This window comes from Sinohyriopsis cumingii, chromosome 13, assembly GCF_028554795.1.
Source record: "Sinohyriopsis cumingii isolate HCF-2022 chromosome 13, ASM2855479v2, whole genome shotgun sequence".
Classification (NCBI taxonomy): Eukaryota; Metazoa; Mollusca; class Bivalvia; order Unionida; family Unionidae; genus Sinohyriopsis; species Sinohyriopsis cumingii.
In genome coordinates this window covers 75,990,943-76,011,297 of record NC_142973.1, presented here as the reverse complement: position 1 = coordinate 76,011,297, position 20,355 = coordinate 75,990,943, and the positions used below count along the sequence as shown (strand labels likewise).

The following is a 20,355-nucleotide window of genomic DNA, read 5'->3' as shown; positions in this document are numbered from 1 at the left end:
GACACAACCGAATATGTACAGGTAATGGACAAGACACAGCTGAATGATTACAGGTAATGGACAAGACACAGCTGAATGAATACAGGTAACGGACAAGACAAAGTTGAATATGTACAGGTAATGGACAAGACACAGCTGAATGATTACAGGTAATGGACAAGACACAAATGAATGATTACAGGTAATGGACAAGACACAGCTGAATGAATACAGGTAATGGACAAGACAAAGTTGAATATGTACAGGTAATGGACAAGACACAGCTGAAAGATTACAGGTAATGAACAAGACACAGCCGAATGATTACAGGTAACGGACAAGACAAAGTTGAATATGTACAGGTAATGGACAAGACACAGCTGAATGATTAGGCAATAAATGACATGAGAATTGTTTACTCAGCCAAACTGGAAGACAATTGTCCAAGACATGTTACAGGTTTCTAAATGATTGAAGTTAATTTCTGTGCTGTTTTATAGTCCTTTACCAGTACAGATGGACTCATTCTTGTTACAGCCTACCATTCACCATCCCTAATCAGCACAAATGGATGAGAGATTGGCCAGCACTGTGACAGAAGATGTGGCATTTAAACCTTGATCCACAGGGCTTGAATTCAACAAGTTACACAAATGAAAAGTATGTTACAGTAATAAATCTGAACATTATCCAACCATTTATAGTGGAGAACTTTAAGATGTAAATTTAAATTCTGTCCATCATTATATCCATTAAAACCAATGATTCACAAATCCTAGTACCAAAGTCATGATTTAACTCCATAATAAAAGCTCTGAAACACACCACATCTGGTCAAGATCAAGCGTTCCTAATTTATGTCAGCAGTATTTGGGACATTCCTTCACTTTCGAGTTACAAATCTTAGCATGAAAGTTGTTTTTTAAACTCCATAATAGAAACTCAAAAACACACCAAATGTGGTCAGGATAAATTATTCCTAACTTAAGGTAGCTGTATTCCTTGACTTCAAAGTTCCTGGCCCTGAATTTATCCTGGGTAGAGTCTCAGTGTGAAAGATCAACTTCCAAGCAGCACAATCCTAGTTACTTCCCTTGTATACTAATTACACCAAGGGAACCTACTGGTACTCTGAAATTGTCAAAAGGCAGGAAAGAAGCTGTAGATAAATAATCAATTTAAAGATTTGAAAATGTTCTAAATCACAAATGATTACAGCATTTCATGCTTTTTGGCAAAGTGCATGTCCATAACGAAGATCCATTAAGTACACCAATTTTTGTCTTTTTGGCACAGTGCATGAACCATAACGAAGATCCAATGATGACACTAATTTTTGTTTTTGGCACAGTAATTGATCTCCTTTGTGGCTCTAAATTATTTATAAATGTATAATCCAATATATCAAATACAGTTGGGAAACAAGCATCACACAAAAAGTGATTATGGATTAATGTACACAAAAAGAGATTATGGATTAATGTACACAAAAAGTGATTATGGATTAATGTACACAAAAAGTGATTATGGATTAATGTACACAAAAAGTGATTATGGATTAATGTACACAAAAAGGGATTATGGATTAATGTACACAAAAAGGGATTATGGATTAATGTACACAAAAAGGGATTATGGATTAATGTACAAAAAAAGGGATTATGGATTAATGTACACAAAAAGGGATTATGGATTAATTTACAAAAAAGGTATTATGGATTAATTTACACAAAAGCAACATAGTATGGATTCAGCACACAAAGCATTGTGTTCACCAACTTACATAACAATAATTTTTTTATCTTTGTCATATGTTAAATTATACTTTTTGCTGGAAAAGAACATTTTCTTTTTTTTATTTTTATTCATAGGCTGATCATTTAAACACTGTTAACTTCAGATAGCGAAAGGATTGGGATGACTTAATATGTCTCAGTAAATTATATTTTTGACATTTTGTAAACTATCTGACCCTATCTAGCCATAAAGCAGTGCATCACAGCAGGTTCGCTCAAAAAGTGGTCATTTTTCTTGCTGCATGTGTAACTTCTTGAGGTACATACACTCAAGCATCACATGGCATGATGGGAAATCTTGTATATTCACATGTGAAAATATAAGAATGTTAAAATATAGAAAAGAAAACATGAAAACTATTTTGCCAATAAAATTCTATATTTCACACTGAAGTATATAAGAAATAGAGGATATCTGCTTGTAACGAGTGAATAATGGATATATTTCATCAAGTAGGTGAGGAACTCAGTATTTTCATAAGTTACAATACTTGAATTTTTCACCATCTAACCACCATCCCCCGAGACAAAATATATCTGTTACTCACTAGGAACAAGCAAATTTTCTTTTTATTTTCTGCTCAAAGCTATTATCTAGCAATATGTACAAGAGCTTGAAGTAGGTTTTTGTATGGCATCGTGTCGGCTCTGTACGGTTTATGTTCTGCTGTGCATATTTGCATGAAAAATATCAGTAGCAACATAATTCTCTGTCCTAATTCAAGGTTAAAAAAAATTTAAGACAGAAGTTTTAAGCATGTTGCAGGACTTGGACCTGGTACTCTTGCATGAGATGTGGCCATGCTTACCACTTCACTAAGCAAGTTCCAAAATGGCGGGTTAATTTTTTTTTTATCATGCCCCTGATGACTATTGATGGCAGTGAAGAATTATTTTTGTATTTGATTCCAATGAATTATCAAAATTATCTCTATTGAAAAATGTACTCATGCTAGCATAAAATGAATATATATACAAATATTCAACAAAGCCCTGCCATAACCTGTTTAAAATGTTATTTGGATATGTTTCTTGAACATCTTTAGGTAGACAGTTCCAGATGACTGGACCAGAGAAGGCCAAATTATTTTTATAAAATTCACTTTTGTGCTTAAAAAGAAGAGAGTTATTAGACAGTATCTGTATAAGTATTATTTGCCCTTTTAATACACATTTTATTCACACAAAACCCTTAGAAACTTTAAACATAAATGTAGCTTTTCTTAAACTTATTCTTTCAAGATAGGCATGATTATCAAATCCTTCATACTTTATTGGACATCAATAATGATTATCAAATCCTTCATACTTTATTGGACATCAATAATGATTATCAAATCCTTCATACTTTATTGGACATCAGTCATGATTATCAAATCCTTCATACTTTATATTAGACATTAATGAAACTAGTGTCAAGGATAATTCTAACTGTATGTTTTTGAAGACTACTCACTTTTAACACCTTTATTTTAGAAGCATTACCACATATGATGTTGCACTCATGAAGATGAGTCTGAATATAACTTTTATAAAACACTGTATTCACCAACAGTTATGTATTTTTTGACTTAGTAATGAAATATTCTTATGATAAAGGGACATGGAACAACTTAGAACCATTGCTGAAGCTTTTAACTTAGTATCCTAAAAATAGGGGCTATCCACTATCACATTTTAATGCAGTCGTCAGTTACAAGTAAGACCTAGTTATTCTGTGGGTTTTGCCAGTTAATTTAACTCTTCGTTGTCACAATAAATGGATTGGTCTGCATATGAATGGATAAATATACAACAGGACAATCTTTCAGTTTGTTCTACTGATCCTTTTGTCACTCTTCTACCTGTCTTATTATCACTTCTACCTGTCATATTAGCACTTTGTTCTACCTGTCCTATTATCACTCTTTTACCTGTCATGCTACCACTCTGTAACTCTTCAACCTGTCCTTGTATCACTCTTCTACCTTCCTATCATCACTCTTCTCACTTCTGTGTTATTATCAATCTTCTACCTGTGCTATGATCACTTCTACCTGTCATATTATCTCTCTTCTACCTTTCCCATTGTCATTCTTCTAACTTTCCTATAATCACTCTTCTACTATGCTATCACTACTATGATTACTATTATCTTGCCTAAGCACCACTGTTGTTTAATTGTAAAGCATGACTGTATCAATGTATGATGTAAATATAGATGATAAAATGGAGGTTGCTTACTCTCTTTAGCCTTCATCGTCTCTATCATTCTTTCTTTGGCTTCATCCAGTATGTCCTTTAGGAAGACAACTTTACCACGCCTTGTGCTCATCCCCATCACCAATCCAAACTTGACATGAAAATCATCATCCAAACTGGAAATGATGGTTATGTTTTAATGCAACAATCATTTATCTGAAACTTCTAATTACTGCAACAAAGAAATGAGATATGTTGGCATAACACAGAAAGGGAGATAACTTTCATGTTTTGTGATTGAACCTTTAATACAGAAAAGGATCTATGTAAAGAGTAAATTCATACCCATTTCTTAGTAAAAAAAATAACTGAAACTTAAAATAAAATTAATTAATTTAATTACACTATATTAAATATGTTTGAATACAGGTAAAACAGTCTTGTTCATGTTTTGTGAAGCATATAAAATGGTAACTTTGCATCCAAAGAGAAACATTTCAAGACAGAATTTCTAAAAAAAACAACAACTGGATTTGAGTAATAGCAAAAAGGGACTGACACTCTATGGGCCAAAAATAATTTCCAGGAATCCCAGATAAGACCCTTGTCTACTTTTAATTGCTGATGGCTGAAACAATGTCTAATATTCTTGAGACATTCCAACATACCAAATTTGGTAAGAAAACTCTTTTCTTATGTTCAAGTTAATATTTTCACAATATATCCCTAAATACAACAAAACATTATTTACCTTTTGAACCTGATATCATGAATAGAAGATTAATGAACCTGACTCAGACAATTTCAAGCTATAACTAATTGCTAGATTTTGTTATATCTAAAGGTAATATTTTTTGGAAATTTAAATGATATTGAAATCAATCAAGGTATTCTCCAGATATGTCCACAAGCTGGATCTGATAAAAAATATATTCACACTTATATCAGTCATACTTGTCTGTGGTATCATTCATACTTGTCTGTGGTATCATTTACACTTATCTGTGGTATCATTCATACTTGTCTGTGGTATTATTCATATTTGTCTGTGGTATCATTCATAATTATTTGTGGCAACATGCTCACAAACAAGGAAAGCTAAAAATCGGAGTTGAGATTTTTGACCTTGAAGTCAATGTCTGCATGCATTGGAATGCAACTAAATACAAAGTATGGTCAAAAGTCACATGTATATGTACAAGTAACTGTGTTAATACACCAATAAAGTACACAAATGCATCAATGACCTCTGACCTAACCCCAAAACCAATCAGGTTTGAGGACTCCTTGACACAAGTACAGCTGTATTGGTGGTCAGGTATGCACAATTTCCATTCAGAAGCAATTACATATTGCAAGATGTGTTTTACTGATGATCTGATCTCGATGCAGCCATTCATGCTGTTAGAACAGTGATACTTTCAAGATGGCTGTGTTGCTATATTGGAGGTTAGATAAGCACAATTTTCATGGCAACATGCTACATACTGCCATATAGTTTTAGTAAAAAATTCCATGTCGTTATGTCTATTCAGATTAAGTAGCCATATAATGATTCTCAGAATGGCCATTACGGCAGCCTTTATAAGTTTTATATCCATCTTTTTAATACAGGAACAACCATATATTGCAAGAAAGATAAGTAGTTTTTATGAAAAGAAAGTCTGTATGGCCAGCCAGTCTGGAGTAGTAACTTTTACAAGATTTGTCAAATTCTAAAAGGTCATATTGGTATCATTTCCATTTAGGGTCAACTACATCTTCTGAGAAGTATTTAAGGGAAAACCACGTGTCAACATAGCCAAACCTAAAAGAGAACAAGAGATAATATTTGTAAGATGCCCACCGTGGCCATCATGTTGGAGGTTAACACAGCAGATGTGACAAGATTTTTAAGACACCTACCATAGTGGCCATACTGGATGTCAGATCAGCATCATTTTGGTTTTGGTGTGTTACAGCAAAAACTCCATGTCACTACTGTAACGGTGTTTAGAAGTAGCCTTAACAAGCCAATATGTCAACCATATTGTCTGTCAGGTCAGAATCATTTTCATCAAGTTACCAACTTGACATGATAAGAAGCATATTCGTCAAAACCCCATGTGGCTATCTGTTTAAAAGTAACAATAAAAATAATTGATGACCACGTAGGGCATCTGATCAGCACCATTTTCATTTAGTACCAAACAGACATGATAAGTCTTTGAGTGAAAAACTGATGTAGATATGATCATTCATTCAGCAGGATTAGTGAAAACAAGATTTTAAAGATAAGAGCTGTGGCAGCCATATTGGATGTCTGAGGGGTATCATTTTTATTTAGGACCAGCAAGAAATCACAGAAGTCTTTCAGTGAAAACCCCATGTTAATATCACTATCCATTCTAGATAAGTAGCAATAACATGATTTTCAATAATTCAACCATGGCAACCATATTAGATGTCAGAGTGGTACCATTTTCATTTAGGACAAACAAGACATCAAATAAGTCTTTTAGTGAAAACCACATGTCAATCCAACCATCCATTCAGGATGAGTAGTGATCCAATTTTCATGGTGGACACATTGGTAGCCATACTGGATGTCTGAGGGCATGTCCAATTGGCACCATTTTCTTTCAGGACCAATCGGATATCGTATGTCATCTTTCATTGAAAACCCCATTTAGATATGAATGTTTTTCAAGATGGCTGCCATTTTTATTTAGAACCAACTACACATTGTAGGAAGTCTTTGACTAGTCATTCATAGTGAGTTCCATTAATAAGATTTTTAAGATGGCCACTGATATCAGATAAGTGACGTTTGCATATATTTTGTTTTGTTTTTATTTGTTTCAATAGCAACTTTAACACATTCTTGGCTATACCATGCTGAGGAAATGGGAGAAAAATGCCTTTTCCAAAGACACACAAAGGCAGCTAACTCAGGCTGGTCAAGGTGTTACAGTTGGATTAGGATTCTGATGCTTAAAACAACTGTTGGCACACAGGACCAACTAGATATCATAAGAAGTCTTAAAGTGAAAAGCCCATGTCAATATGATAATATATACAGGAGTAGTAATATCAAAATTTTAACAAGACCACAATGGTATTGGATGTCTGAGTGCCAACATTTCATTTAGAACCAAGAAAACATTACAAGATATCTTTTAGTGAAAACCTGATGTCAGTATGACCACCTGTTCAGGAGTAGCAATATTTTCAAGATTGCCAATGCAGCAACATTATTGGATATCAGAATAGCACCAATTTCATTTAGTAACAACTTGACATCATAAAAAGTATGTATGTGAAAACTCCATGTCTATATAACCATCCAGTCAGGAGGAGTAGCAATAACAAAAATTTCAAGACAGATGCCATGGCAACCATGCTGAATATGCAAGGGGTGCCATCTTTATTTGGGGCCCTGAGTGGCTGAGTGGTCTAAAGCACTCACCGTTCCAGATCACTGCCATCTCACTGCTGTCGGCATGGGTTCAAGTCTCAGGCTCGGCTAACATTGGTACGTGAGAAAGCTTACCAGTAGCTTCTCGTGGGTCGGTGGTTCTTCATGGGGTTTTCCAGGGTTCTTCCTCTACCAGTCATACTGACCACCATGTATAGCCTATCTTGTGCAAAAATGGCGTTAAACCCTACAACAACAACAACTATCTTTATTTAGGATCAACTATACCTCATGATGTTTGTGAAGTTTCATGGCAATTTTTCCAAGAGGAGTAATCATAAACTTATGCTAACTGATGCTAGTTATTGGATGAAGGTCAAAAGATCAAAAGATCATAGCACCAAGCTCTTGAGGTCTATAACCAGATGAGTTGAAAAACAACTGATACAGACCAAAGTTGGCTTTTCATAGTAAACACAGGACTGGATTACCATTATAAGTGTTAAATATTTTTTCTTAATAAAAAGTGCAGAATTTCAACACTGTAGATGTGCTTCTGAACTTCTTTGCCATGGATCTTATCAGAAATCTGCAAAGCATTATGGGTAAAGTAAACTGGGCAAAAGAATTATGTCAATTATGTCTGTATCATACCTGATAGACTCAGCAATTTAAATATTACAACTTACTGCAAGTCTTTATTATCTAAAGATATCAAAACACTAAAAGACATATAAATACAATGATTTGTTTTCACAAAATAATATAGCATTAAAAATCAAAGCTGGCATCATGCTGAATTGAATACAGTACCCTAATTTAATTTTATTGATGACATACCTGTCTTCTCAAACCAAGTTATTTTTTTTATTCATAAAACTGGTCTCTCCAAACAGGTTTCATTGAATTTTGTAAGTCTGCACTTCAATGCTTGTAAATTTGTATGTTTGTGCATTCAGGGGTTGGGGGGGGTGGCTAGAGACTAAATGTCATAAAGTTATAAGACACATTTATATTTTACCTTTGAGGAAGAAGATATACAAAAATTACTTGTTATGCAATACTTTTAAATCTAAGAATTATTGCACTTTGATAATAAAAAGGTAACATGAAATTTCTCATACTTAGCTGCCCAAGGCTCTAATTTTTTCAAAACACCTTTAAGATGCTGAAAATGTAGATGCTGTCCATTTTCCACCTATAAAATAAAGACAAAATATTTCTAATTTAATCAGGTACAATAATTGGATTTTCTGGATCAATAACATAACATAAAGACCACAGCACCTCCAAACACCACCCTCCACTTTCTGCAGTCCTGGTTTTAGTCTTGCCCAATCAGTCTTAGACCTGTATGGTATACAGTGCATTCGAAACAATAATTCGCCTTTGCATTTAGACAAAGAAAACAGGTTTGTACCAAATAACAGCAGGACGACCAGGGCTACTGACATGGAAACAGAAATGTACAGATGTACATAATTGAAATGCTGGAGATGATATACTGGCAATTAATGAATGGAAGTTCCCAGATATAAGTATTAAGGCTGTTCTGAGATTACCTCTATTGACTAGTAAAAACCTATCTCTGTCAAAAAAATGAGTGTTTTTTGTAGCTGGTAAAAGAACTTCAATTTATACAAAATGAGTGTCGCTACTGGCTGGTAAAAATGACATCAATTTAAACAAAATGAGTGACTCTACTCGCTGGTAAAAAAGACATCAATTTAAACAAAATGAGTGACTCTACTCGCTGGTAAAACTGACATCAATTGAATCAAAACGAGTGCCTCTACTGGCTTATAAAAATACATCAATTAAAACAAAATGAATGCCTCTACACGCTGGTAAAACTGACAACAATTTAAACAAAATGAATGCCTCTACTTGCTGGTAAAACTGACATCAATATAAACAAAATGAGTGCCTCTACTTGCTGGTAAAACTGACATCAATTTAAACAAAATGAGTGCCTCTAATTGCTGGTAAAACTGACATCAATTTAAACAAAATGAGTGCCTCTAATTGCTGGTAAAACTGACATCAATATAAACAAAATGAGTGCCTCTACTCGCTGGTAAAACTGACAACAATTTAAACAAAATGAGTGCCTCTAATTGCTGGTAAAACTGACATCAATATAAACAAAATGAGTGGCTCTAATTTGCTGGTAAAACTGACATCAATATAAACAAAATGAGTGCCTCTACTTGCTGGTAAAACTGACATCAATTTAAACAAAATGAGTGCCTCTAATTGCTGGCAAAACTGACATCAATTTAAACAAAATGAGTGCCTCTAATTGCTGGTAAAACTGACATCAATTTAAACAAAATGAGTGCCTCTAATTGCTGGTAAAACTGACATCAATTTAAACAAAATGAGTGCCTCTAATTGCTGGTAAAACTGACATCAGTTTAAACAAAATGAGTGCCTCTACTCGCTGGTAAAACTGACAACAATTTAAACAAAATGAGTGCCTCTACTCGCTGGTACAACTGACATCAATATAAACAAAACGAGTGCCTCTACTCGCTGGTAAAACTGACATCAATATAAACAAAACGAGTGCCTCTACTTACTGGTAAAATGACATCAATATAAACAAAATGAGTGCCTCTACTCGCTGGTAAAACTGACATCAATATAAACAAAATGAGTGCCTCTAATTGCTGGTAAAACTGACATCAATATAAACAAAATGAGTGCCTCTAATTGCTGGTAAAACTGACATCAATATAAACAAAATGAGTGCCTCTAATTGCTGGTAAAACTGACATCAATTTAAACAAAATGAGTGCCTCTACTCGCTGGTAAAACTGACATCAATATAAACAAAATGAGTGCCTCTAATTGCTGGTAAAACTGACATCAATATAAACAAAATGAGTGCCTCTACTCGCTGGTAAAACTGACATCAATATAAACAAAATGAGTGACTAATTGCTGGTAAAACTGACATCAATATAAACAAAATGAGTCCTTGCTATTGGCCAGTAAAGAAGAATTTCTTTCAACAAAATTATGAGCATGAATGTGGCTGAGGTTGATTCATTGTTTTCAAGATATAGGTGTAAAAACCTGCTGCCTCATTTGCTTGATTTAAGTTGAACCTCCCAAGCATAAAGGTTGCAGCAGACATACAACGTAATGAATCAGAGGATAATGTAAAACATGACATCATGAATTCTACAAAATATACAGTAAATGTTGCCTCAGGAGCCCCAACCCAATGCCAAAATACTGCTTGATTAATGCAGGTGGTCACTTCTGATGTGCTAATGTGAAAAGACACCAAGATCTTTGACTGTGCAAGAATGGCCTCATTTACATGTTTTAATTACCGATAAAGAGATCTCCGTGGCAAGTATCACCTCATGTACATGTTTTATTTACCGACATTGAGATCTCTGAAAGGCAAGTATGGTCTCATGCATGGGTTTTATTTACACATACTGAGATCTCTGACTGACAAGTGTGGTCTCATGCATGGGTTTTATTTACACATACTGAGATCTTTGACTGTGCAAGTATGGCCTCATTTACATGTTCTAATTACCGATAAAGGGATCTCTGTGGCAAGTATCACCTCATGTACATGTTTTATTTACCGATACTGAGATCTCTGAATGAGGCAAGTATGGTCTCATGCATGGGTTTTATTTACACATACTGAGATCTCTGATTTTATTAACAGTAACACCAATCAAGCAAGAATGAATACAGACTATACCTATAGAGTTAACTTATCAGGAAAAAATATAACTTGTTAAGAGAAAAAGGACGAAGTCTTAATCATTCATCCAGATCAATATATATTATAACTCGAAAAAGACAAACTATTTAATGTTCCATAAAGTAACAAGGAAAATTGTAATACATAATGTACTAGTAGAAATAAAAAGTGACAGAACACCGTTTCTTTCAATAATTTTGCCGCCTTAGCTTTGCGTTTGCCCTGTACTATCATATTTTCCTTGGATGCTGACATTAAATGTTTTATTATGTGCTCATGTAACTCCTGACGACATTAAATCTTTAAATATTTGGTTAACCTGAAATGATTTGCATGATACAATTTTCCATTCCAGATCCTGTTCTCAATTATCTTTATTGCTTACTCATTATCTACTAACATCATCAATAACAAAAATCCATATTTCCTTTAATTACTGTTCTTTCAATAAACCATTTGCTAAATGACAAATTGTGCATTTGCATAAATTTAGTTTCTTTTGTTATTAATTCAACCTCAAAATAATTAAATCTTCCTTCTGTAGGTGTGACTAACTCTGAAAATACATTACACAAGCAGACGTCAAAGATTTTACATTGCAACTCGATTGACTACCACAAACTTTAAACGTTTTGTTGCCAATTAATTTGTTTTCAATGGATCTTGCAATCTTACAATTTCTGTCATCTTTTGAGACTTTAGCTGTTGATAACACCAGCAGAGACTAGGAATTATATATATATATATATATATATATATATATATATATATATATATATATATATATATATTCTTGGAAGGATCTAAAATGGTGTTTTCTTTTTGAATTCACAGCTTGGATTCTGCAAAACATGTTTCACTGCCGTACTTTGCCAAGAGATAGCACCAGTGTAGCTTTAATGCATAATCTTAATACTAGCTATGCATCTGTTGCCATCACACCACTGACCAAAGGAGGAAAGCCAAAATTTTCATCTTATTAATGAAAAGGGTCATTGAAATATTAAAATGCAATCAAAATCTTTTAAAGGGTTGAGATACAAATAGATGCCAACCCCACAGTACAAAAATACAGATTGCTTATGGCAAAAATACTGATTTTCTGGAATAATTACTTATTTTTTAAAACTTTAATGCATCATGTAACTATTTACAATATCTGCAACCATCAGTAAAGTAGGACAATAACTTAATTATTTAATCTCAAAGATGCCTACTTAGTTATTTAATCTCAAAGATGCCTGTGTTGCACTCTTGCACCTTCAAAATGGGGACTCTGTTCCACTGAGGTGCCCTTTCAGAATGTGCAAGAGTGCAACACCCATTCAGACATAGTCTCTTTATAGGAGCCTTTTCTGCATCTTGTTTTTTCAATCATTATCGATTCCAATGTACCATCTTTCACTAATGATTTGAATTCTGTGTGATTTCTTTTACTGAACTGTTTTCGTTTGAACACGAGTAATCCTTTGCAATTTTACGGTCTGGAAAAAGTGTGCTAAATAAATTACCAGCAACACTAGCAACTGAAAGAGGAAGGTTCATTTCTAAAAGAAACTTAGTTAAGCAAACTTCCAATCAAATTACATCAAGGTTCTTTCAGGCATTTATATACACTGTAACTTAAGGCTGCGTTCTTGTTGATGAAGTAGTGACCTGATGTTTATTAGTTTTTTCATGCTGTGCTGTGTCATGGTACCTTCACACCCAATAGCGAAATCACAATTACACAGGTTACAAAACACGAAATTTTCTCCTTTACTAGATGGTTTCACAAATCTAAACATGATGGCATAAGTGTCCTTCCAGTTCTGTTTTCTTTTCCTGCTGGAGAAAATTCGGAATCTTCAGCCTCTTTTTCAACATGACAAGAAGCTGAATATTATCAAGACAAGATACCGTGATAGCCTAGATTTCAAAAGAACCAATCATATTCTAGAATTTGATATTCTTACAAACATGAGATACATTTACTCTCAGAATGGAACTGGGTGCCCATTCTGAACAGAAGATTGCAAGGAGACTTTTAATTTATTTTTTTTAATTAAAAAAAATGTATTTTTAACAAGAAAAACATACACCCTTATTCAGGTTCAAAATATGGGACAAATACTGGACACTTGGCAGCTATGGATACAAAATGATACTCACAATGTAATGGATCTTGTCAAACTTGTACCTCTCATATCTATCAAGGGCTGCAGCAATGTCTCTAGAAGAAAAGTTCTACTATAAATTATCAGACAAATAAATGAAATCTTAATTTGATTGTCATCTCTATCATCAAACGCTTTACAGTATAGGATAGTTTCTTAAAGACTTTGCATAGAAATATGCAAGCTTCCCTCCATCTGTTCAATTGTTCTCTAGTTTTGTTGGAAGATTTCACAGCTGTATGACACATAAAAGACAGGTTAATTATCTTATTACATTACCATACATTGTTCAATAGTTGTGTTGGAAGATTTCACAGCTACATGCTATATAAAAGACAGGTTAATTATCTTATTACATTACCATATATTGTTCAATAGTTGTGCTGGAAGATTTCACAGCTACATGCTTTATAAAAGACAGGTTAATTATCTTATTACATTATCATACATTGTTCAATAGTTGTGCTGGAAGATTTCACAGCTACATGCTATATAAAAGACAGGTTAATTATCTTATTACATTGCCATATATCTTATTACATTACCATACATTGTTCAATAGTTGTGTTGGAAGATTTCACAGCTACATGCTATATAAAAGACAGGTTAATTATCTTATTACATTACCATATATCTTATTACATTACCATACATTGTTCAATAGTTGTGCTGGAAGATTTCACAGCCACATGCTATATAAAAGACAGGTTAATTATCTTATTACATTACCATATATCTTATTACATTACCATACATTGTTCAATAGTTGTGTTGGAAGATTTCACAGCTACATGCTATATAAAAGACAGGTTAATTATCTTATTACATTACCATATATCTTATTACATTACCATACATTGTTCAATAGTTGTGTTGGAAGATTTCACAGCTACATGCTATATAAAAGACAGGTTAATTATCTTATTACATTACCATATATCTTATTACATTACCATACATTGTTCAATAGTTGTGCTGGAAGATTTCACAGCTACATGCTATATAAAAGACAGGTTAATTATCTTATTACATTACCATATATCTTATTACATTACCATACATAGTCACATATAAGTCGGATCAAACTGCAAACAACAAAGACCAAGATCTGCCACTGCATAATGTGCCAGCAGATGTGAGTGTATGCAGTTTGCTACGACTTATTATTATAACAAACAGGATCCTAATCTGCTGATGAATCACGCAATGGCAGATCAGGATCTATGTTATTTGCAGAGGGAGCTAACTTATATGTGAGTATATATGGTAAATCATATCAACAAAAGAATATGTTTTACTATCATATGAAATTTTAAACAGTCTTTGCACTTCATCATTGTGTAAACTTAGACATGAAACAATAAGAATAAAATTTACAGTTTGAACACAATTTCTTATTTTAGCTCATTTACCTTGTTAAATAAAGTGATGTTCCATCACTTTTCAAAATGGCAGCCTTCTTTTGGTTTTCATCAACTGTGTCGACTTCCACATATCCAATCCCAGTGTCTCTGTTAAAATTAAAGATCAAGGACTCAATGAAAATAAAGATGATGATAATCATCATCAATCGATATTATTCTATGCAGTTAACCAAATCAATCAACATTATTATATGCAGTTAACCAAATCAATCGACATTATTCTATGCAGTTAACCAAATCAATCGATATTATTCTATGCAGTTAACCAAATCAATCTACATTATTCTATGCAGTTAACCAAATCAATTGACATTATTCTATGCAGTTAACCAAAATCAATCGATACTATTCTACGCAGTTAACCAAATCAATCGATATTATTCTATGCAGTTAACCAAATCAATCTACATTATTCTATGCAGTTAACCAACTCAACCAAATCAATCTACATTATTCTATGCAGTTAACCAAATCAATCTACATTATTCTATGCAGTTAACCAAATCAATCAACATTATTCTATGCAGTTAACCAAATCAATCAACATTATTCTATGCAGTTAACCAAATCAATCAACATTATTCTATGCAGTTAACCAAATCAATCAACATTATTCTATGCAGTTAACCAAATCAATCTACATTATTCTATGCAGTTAACCAAATCAATATGCATTATTCTATGCAGTTAACCAAATCAATCAACATTATTCTATGCAGTTAACCAAATCAATCAACATTATTCTATGCAGTTAACCAAATCAATCGATATTATTCTATGTAGTTAACCAAATCAATCTACATTATTCTATGCAGTTAACCAAATCAACCAAATCAATCTACATTATTCTATGCAGTTAACCAAATCAATCAACATTATTCTATGCAGTTAACCAAATCAATCGACATTATTCTATGCAGTTAACCAAATCAATCGATATTATTCTATGCAGTTAACCAAATCAATCTACATTATTCTATGCAGTTAACCAAATCAACTGACATTATTCTATGCAGTTAACCAAAATCAATCGATATTATTCTACGCAGTTAACCAAATCAATCGATATTATTCTATGCAGTTAACCAAATCAATCTACATTATTCTATGCAGTTAACCAACTCAACCAAATCAATCTACATTATTCTATGCAGTTAACCAAATCAATCTACATTATTCTATGCAGTTAACCAAATCAATCAACATTATTCTATGCAGTTAACCAAATCAATCAACATTATTCTATGCAGTTAACCAAATCAATCAACATTATTCTATGCAGTTAACCAAATCAATCAACATTATTCTATGCAGTTAACCAAATCAATATGCATTATTCTATGCAGTTAACCAAATCAATCAACATTATTCTATGCAGTTAACCAAATCAATCAACATTATTCTATGCAGTTAACCAAATCAACCAACATTATTCTATGCAGTTAACCAAATCAATCGATATTATTCTATGTAGTTAACCAAATCAATCTACATTATTCTATGCAGTTAACCAAATCAACCAAATCAATCTACATTATTCTATGCAGTTAACCAAATCAATCAACATTATTCTATGCAGTTAACCAAATCAATCTACATTATTCTATGCAGTTAACCAAATCAATATGCATTATTCTATGCAGTTAACCAAATCAATCAACATTATTCTATGCAGTTAACCAAATCAATCAACATTATTCTATGCAGTTAACCAAATCAATCTACATTATTATATGCAGTTAACCAAATTATGTACAATGCAGAATAGGTAATATGAAGAGGAGAGTGGTCTCATTTTAACTGTCACGGCTTGTAGGCTAACACAAAAACATAACATGTTAATTTGCTAATTAATTAAAATGAATTGCGTTTTTTCCACTGTTACATACGAAATGGAGCCCCTGGGATGCAGGGATCATCTAGAGGATAAATAATATGTATTATAAACATGCCCAGTTAAGATTTGTATTCCACTTTGGTCATTACACCATGTATATTAGTGATATTACTTCAACATGAACACAGTGAAGAACCAGTATATTGCAATTTATTCTAACTATTACAAGTACCTTGAGTACATCATGGTAAATACTAATTGGCAAAACTATTGAATAAACTGCCACTAGAACAATCTACATTTGGTTAGTTTTGAAATATTCACTAAATAATGACAATGTCTCAAACACTTTAGTTTTTTCAAAAACAACCCTTATAAATATACAGAAAGCATATCCACAAATGTCTTCATACCACAGTAATCATGTATTCACAAAACAGCGGTGACTGACATTATAGATGAGCATCTTCAGTTTTATAGGTAGACCTGAACACTATTATGCTACAATGGGGAATCTTAATTTGTTAGACATTTCATGTGTGCTGCAAAGACTTGACACACAATCATTCAATAGTAGAGATGGCTCTTTAATTACCACCAGAAAGTGACCTCTATATAAACAGCTAAATGACCAAGTGTAAACAGCCCAATAAGCATGATTGAGTTTGTTATGTAAATGAGAGTTGTGCTAAATATGTATAATAGTCAATTATAGTAACAAAACTTGCTTTTTGCTTTGCAACACTTTTAAATGATGTTAAGTTGACTACCTGTGACAATTATTTTCATTATGGTTATATTTAGCACTGACTTGCATGTCATAATCTAGACAGAATTGCCAGAAAAAGAAAACATCTGTCTTAATAATTTTTTTCACAAAATCAACATGCAAACCTACTATACAATATTAATTAAAAAAATCAATCGTCTTTATGTGGATTATTTATTTGGACAAAAAAAGTCATTCCAGAGAGGCTTGTATGTTAAATACATGTGTTTAGATGTCATTTATATTACAAAAAGTTAGCTGACATGGAGTATTGTATTTAACAGCCCAAATGCAGCCCAACAATTAATTAACAACAAAAGTTTGATTGTTGTAGCCTAACAACTAATTAACAACAAAAGTTTGATCGTTGGACAAATGATTTTTAATATGTTCAGATTATGCATTGGAAAAGTGTCATTTATATTAAGCAAAGCCATCTGACTTTAAATGTCATATTTTGAAGTCCTAGGGTACAAACAGTCTTATCTGATGGTGAATCAGTATCATTTGTAAATAAACTGAAACCATTCATGCCAGAATACTTCCTGTCAAATTTGGTCAATTTGTGTCGAGTGGTTCTGAGAGGAAACCATTTAAAAGATCTTCTGTTTTTAGCAACAGAGGCCATATTGGATGGTGGATCAACAACTTGAACACCATCAAGCCAGAACGGTTTCTGTCAAATTTGGAAAACCCATCAAGCCAGAATGGTTTCTGTCAAATTTGGAAAACCCATCAAGCCAGAATGGTTTCTGTCAAATTTGGAAAGCCCATCAAGCCAGAATGATGTCTGTCAAATTTGGAAAAACCACAAAGCAGAATGGTTTCTGTCATATTTGGAAAACCCATCAAGCCAGAAAGGTTTCTGTCAAATTAGGAAAACCCATCAAGCCAAAATGGTTTCTGCTAAATTTGGAAAACCCATCAAGCCAGAATGGTTTCTGTCAAATTTGGAAAACCCTTCAAATGGTATATAAGTAATTTGTATTTCAACATAGCTTTAAATTTTTTTTAGTCATATTGCTATGATGACTTCAGTGTGGCTGGTTACAGTGATGTCTAGTACTGTGCCATCATATCGCAGACATGTAGCATCATCTTCTACCAAAGCTTGCCAGTAGCTTCTCGTGGGTTGGTGGTTCTTTCCGTGATTTTCCCGGGTGCTTCCTCCACCATTAATACTGGCTGCCATGTATAGCCTATCGTGTGCTGAAAAATGGCGTTAAACCCCACAACAACAACAATCATCTTCTGCCAAGTCACATTATCCTGACACTAGGCCAACTAGTCCTAACTCTAACCACTTAATGCTGAGTGCCTAGCGAGGCAGCTGTTAGTACCATTTTTATAAGTCTTTGGTATGACTCAACTGGGGTTCTAACCTGTGACCTCCCACATCCAAGATGCTCTAACAACTCCTTTTAAATAGAAAATATCAATTGTTGCTATAAAAAAGCAGAATATGATGTAAATTAACATTTAATAAAACTACCCACAACATTAACAAAAGTATTGCTGTCAACTCCATTGATGTGTCTTACTTGTGAGCTTAAGCAGAAATATAAATTTATCAACTTACTTATCAAATTTAAGTAGATTTTCCTGCTTCAATCTCTGTATCAACCCTTGACTCATCTCACGGTACATGGACTCACTATGATATTCTGTGAAATGGACTCCAAGTCTCTGAAATACAGGTACAATAGTCACTCTCTTGAATCATCCCTCTCCAAAGAAATTACCCACTAATTACAAGTCACATTATCCAGGACCAAAACGAAATAATTTTACTAATTTGTCATTCTCATGAGTCTACCTATTTTATAAGGACACCTTTTCACTGCAAACAGAGTGTTTTCAGAAGGACTGAACTTCTGTACAGGTCAAGTTCTTACTCAAGTGTGTTATGGTTGAACCTTTTGTTGTCCACTCAGAATATCAATACTAACACTATGAATTCTTCTTACATTTAGAAAATATTTTGAAACATGAGTACTGAAATCTCTAACCTGGCATACATAGATCTAAATGACAAGTCTAACACAAGGGCCTTTCTTTGAAATACATCAATTTCAGATAATTTCCAGCTGTTTTGTGGTGGTATCTGACGTTGTTTAAATATGTTTTTACTTTGAGTAAAATCTGCTGTAACAGATGGTGGATTGACATTTCTGTTTGAATGTGAAAGGACTCACTTTTGTTCTGATGTGGTAACATTATTTAAACTTAATTGGAGAGATAAGCATCACAGTGGGTTTTCCACTTGCTTGCTACAGAAGTTACACCACTGCTAGTAGGGGTAAAATGATACACCAAAGCTGCATATCAATAAAATTCATGATACACAGTCTATGATACGATACATTATTGATATACATATGACCTTGATGGTCATTCCATCTTTAGATGGTCTGTCATTGATAGGTGGTACCCTTTTATGGTATTGACATACTGACTGTATTTCCAGGATGTAAATTACAGACTGGCAGATATTTAGTATCTATTTATATGCCATTCTCATCCATGATAAGATAACAAAAATTCTTTAAAATAGTCTACCTGTTTGTTGTCAGTGATTTTTATTCAATGTTTTAGGACAATTAAGGAATTCTTCTTTTGACCAGATTCAGGAATCACTTTAGCCATTACAACCTTTACTTTGCAGTGCATGAATGCTTTAAAAGCAACTTATTACCAATTTCATGTCTCACTTAAACTTGGAAGACATTACGTTGTTATCTTCAAAACTGAAGAAATAAAGCAATTTCATCATGCAAAGAAAATCTCATCTAGAACATGTCCATATGTGTGATGGCAGAGGTGGGTGTTGCAGGGTCGCAGCAAGCCAACAGTATATGTCTTGAAATTGGCCAGGGTGGTTGGTTAGCTTTGGTAGAGGCACCCAGGTTTTGCCTCAACCCACAGAGTGGTTTGCTGATTGGGTGTTTTGCAGGGTCTCATTGGGTCAATGTTGTATGTTTGAGATAAGATTGGTTAAGTCAGCAGGTTGGGGAGCAGTGGTTAGAGGGCTAACAAAAAGGAAAAACATGGGCTGTTAGGCCTGCTGAGACCTCCCTCCA

General features: G+C 33.5%; 1 protein-coding gene across 1 annotated transcript in view; it reads right to left on the bottom strand.

Moving 5' to 3' along the window:
* LOC149785844 (putative arginine--tRNA ligase, mitochondrial) overlaps positions 1 to 20,355 on the bottom strand; it is a 95,470-nt gene that overhangs the window by 17,690 nt on the left and 57,425 nt on the right. Inside the window, exons 10-14 of the mRNA XM_089979805.1 lie at positions 18,855 to 18,961; positions 14,658 to 14,756; positions 13,241 to 13,301; positions 8,478 to 8,551; positions 3,999 to 4,132 (exon numbers count right to left, since the gene is read on the bottom strand). Coding sequence (XP_089835931.1) covers positions 3,999 to 4,132; positions 8,478 to 8,551; positions 13,241 to 13,301; positions 14,658 to 14,756; positions 18,855 to 18,961 — 475 coding nt within the window. The remainder of the gene's footprint in view (positions 1 to 3,998; positions 4,133 to 8,477; positions 8,552 to 13,240; positions 13,302 to 14,657; positions 14,757 to 18,854; positions 18,962 to 20,355) is intronic.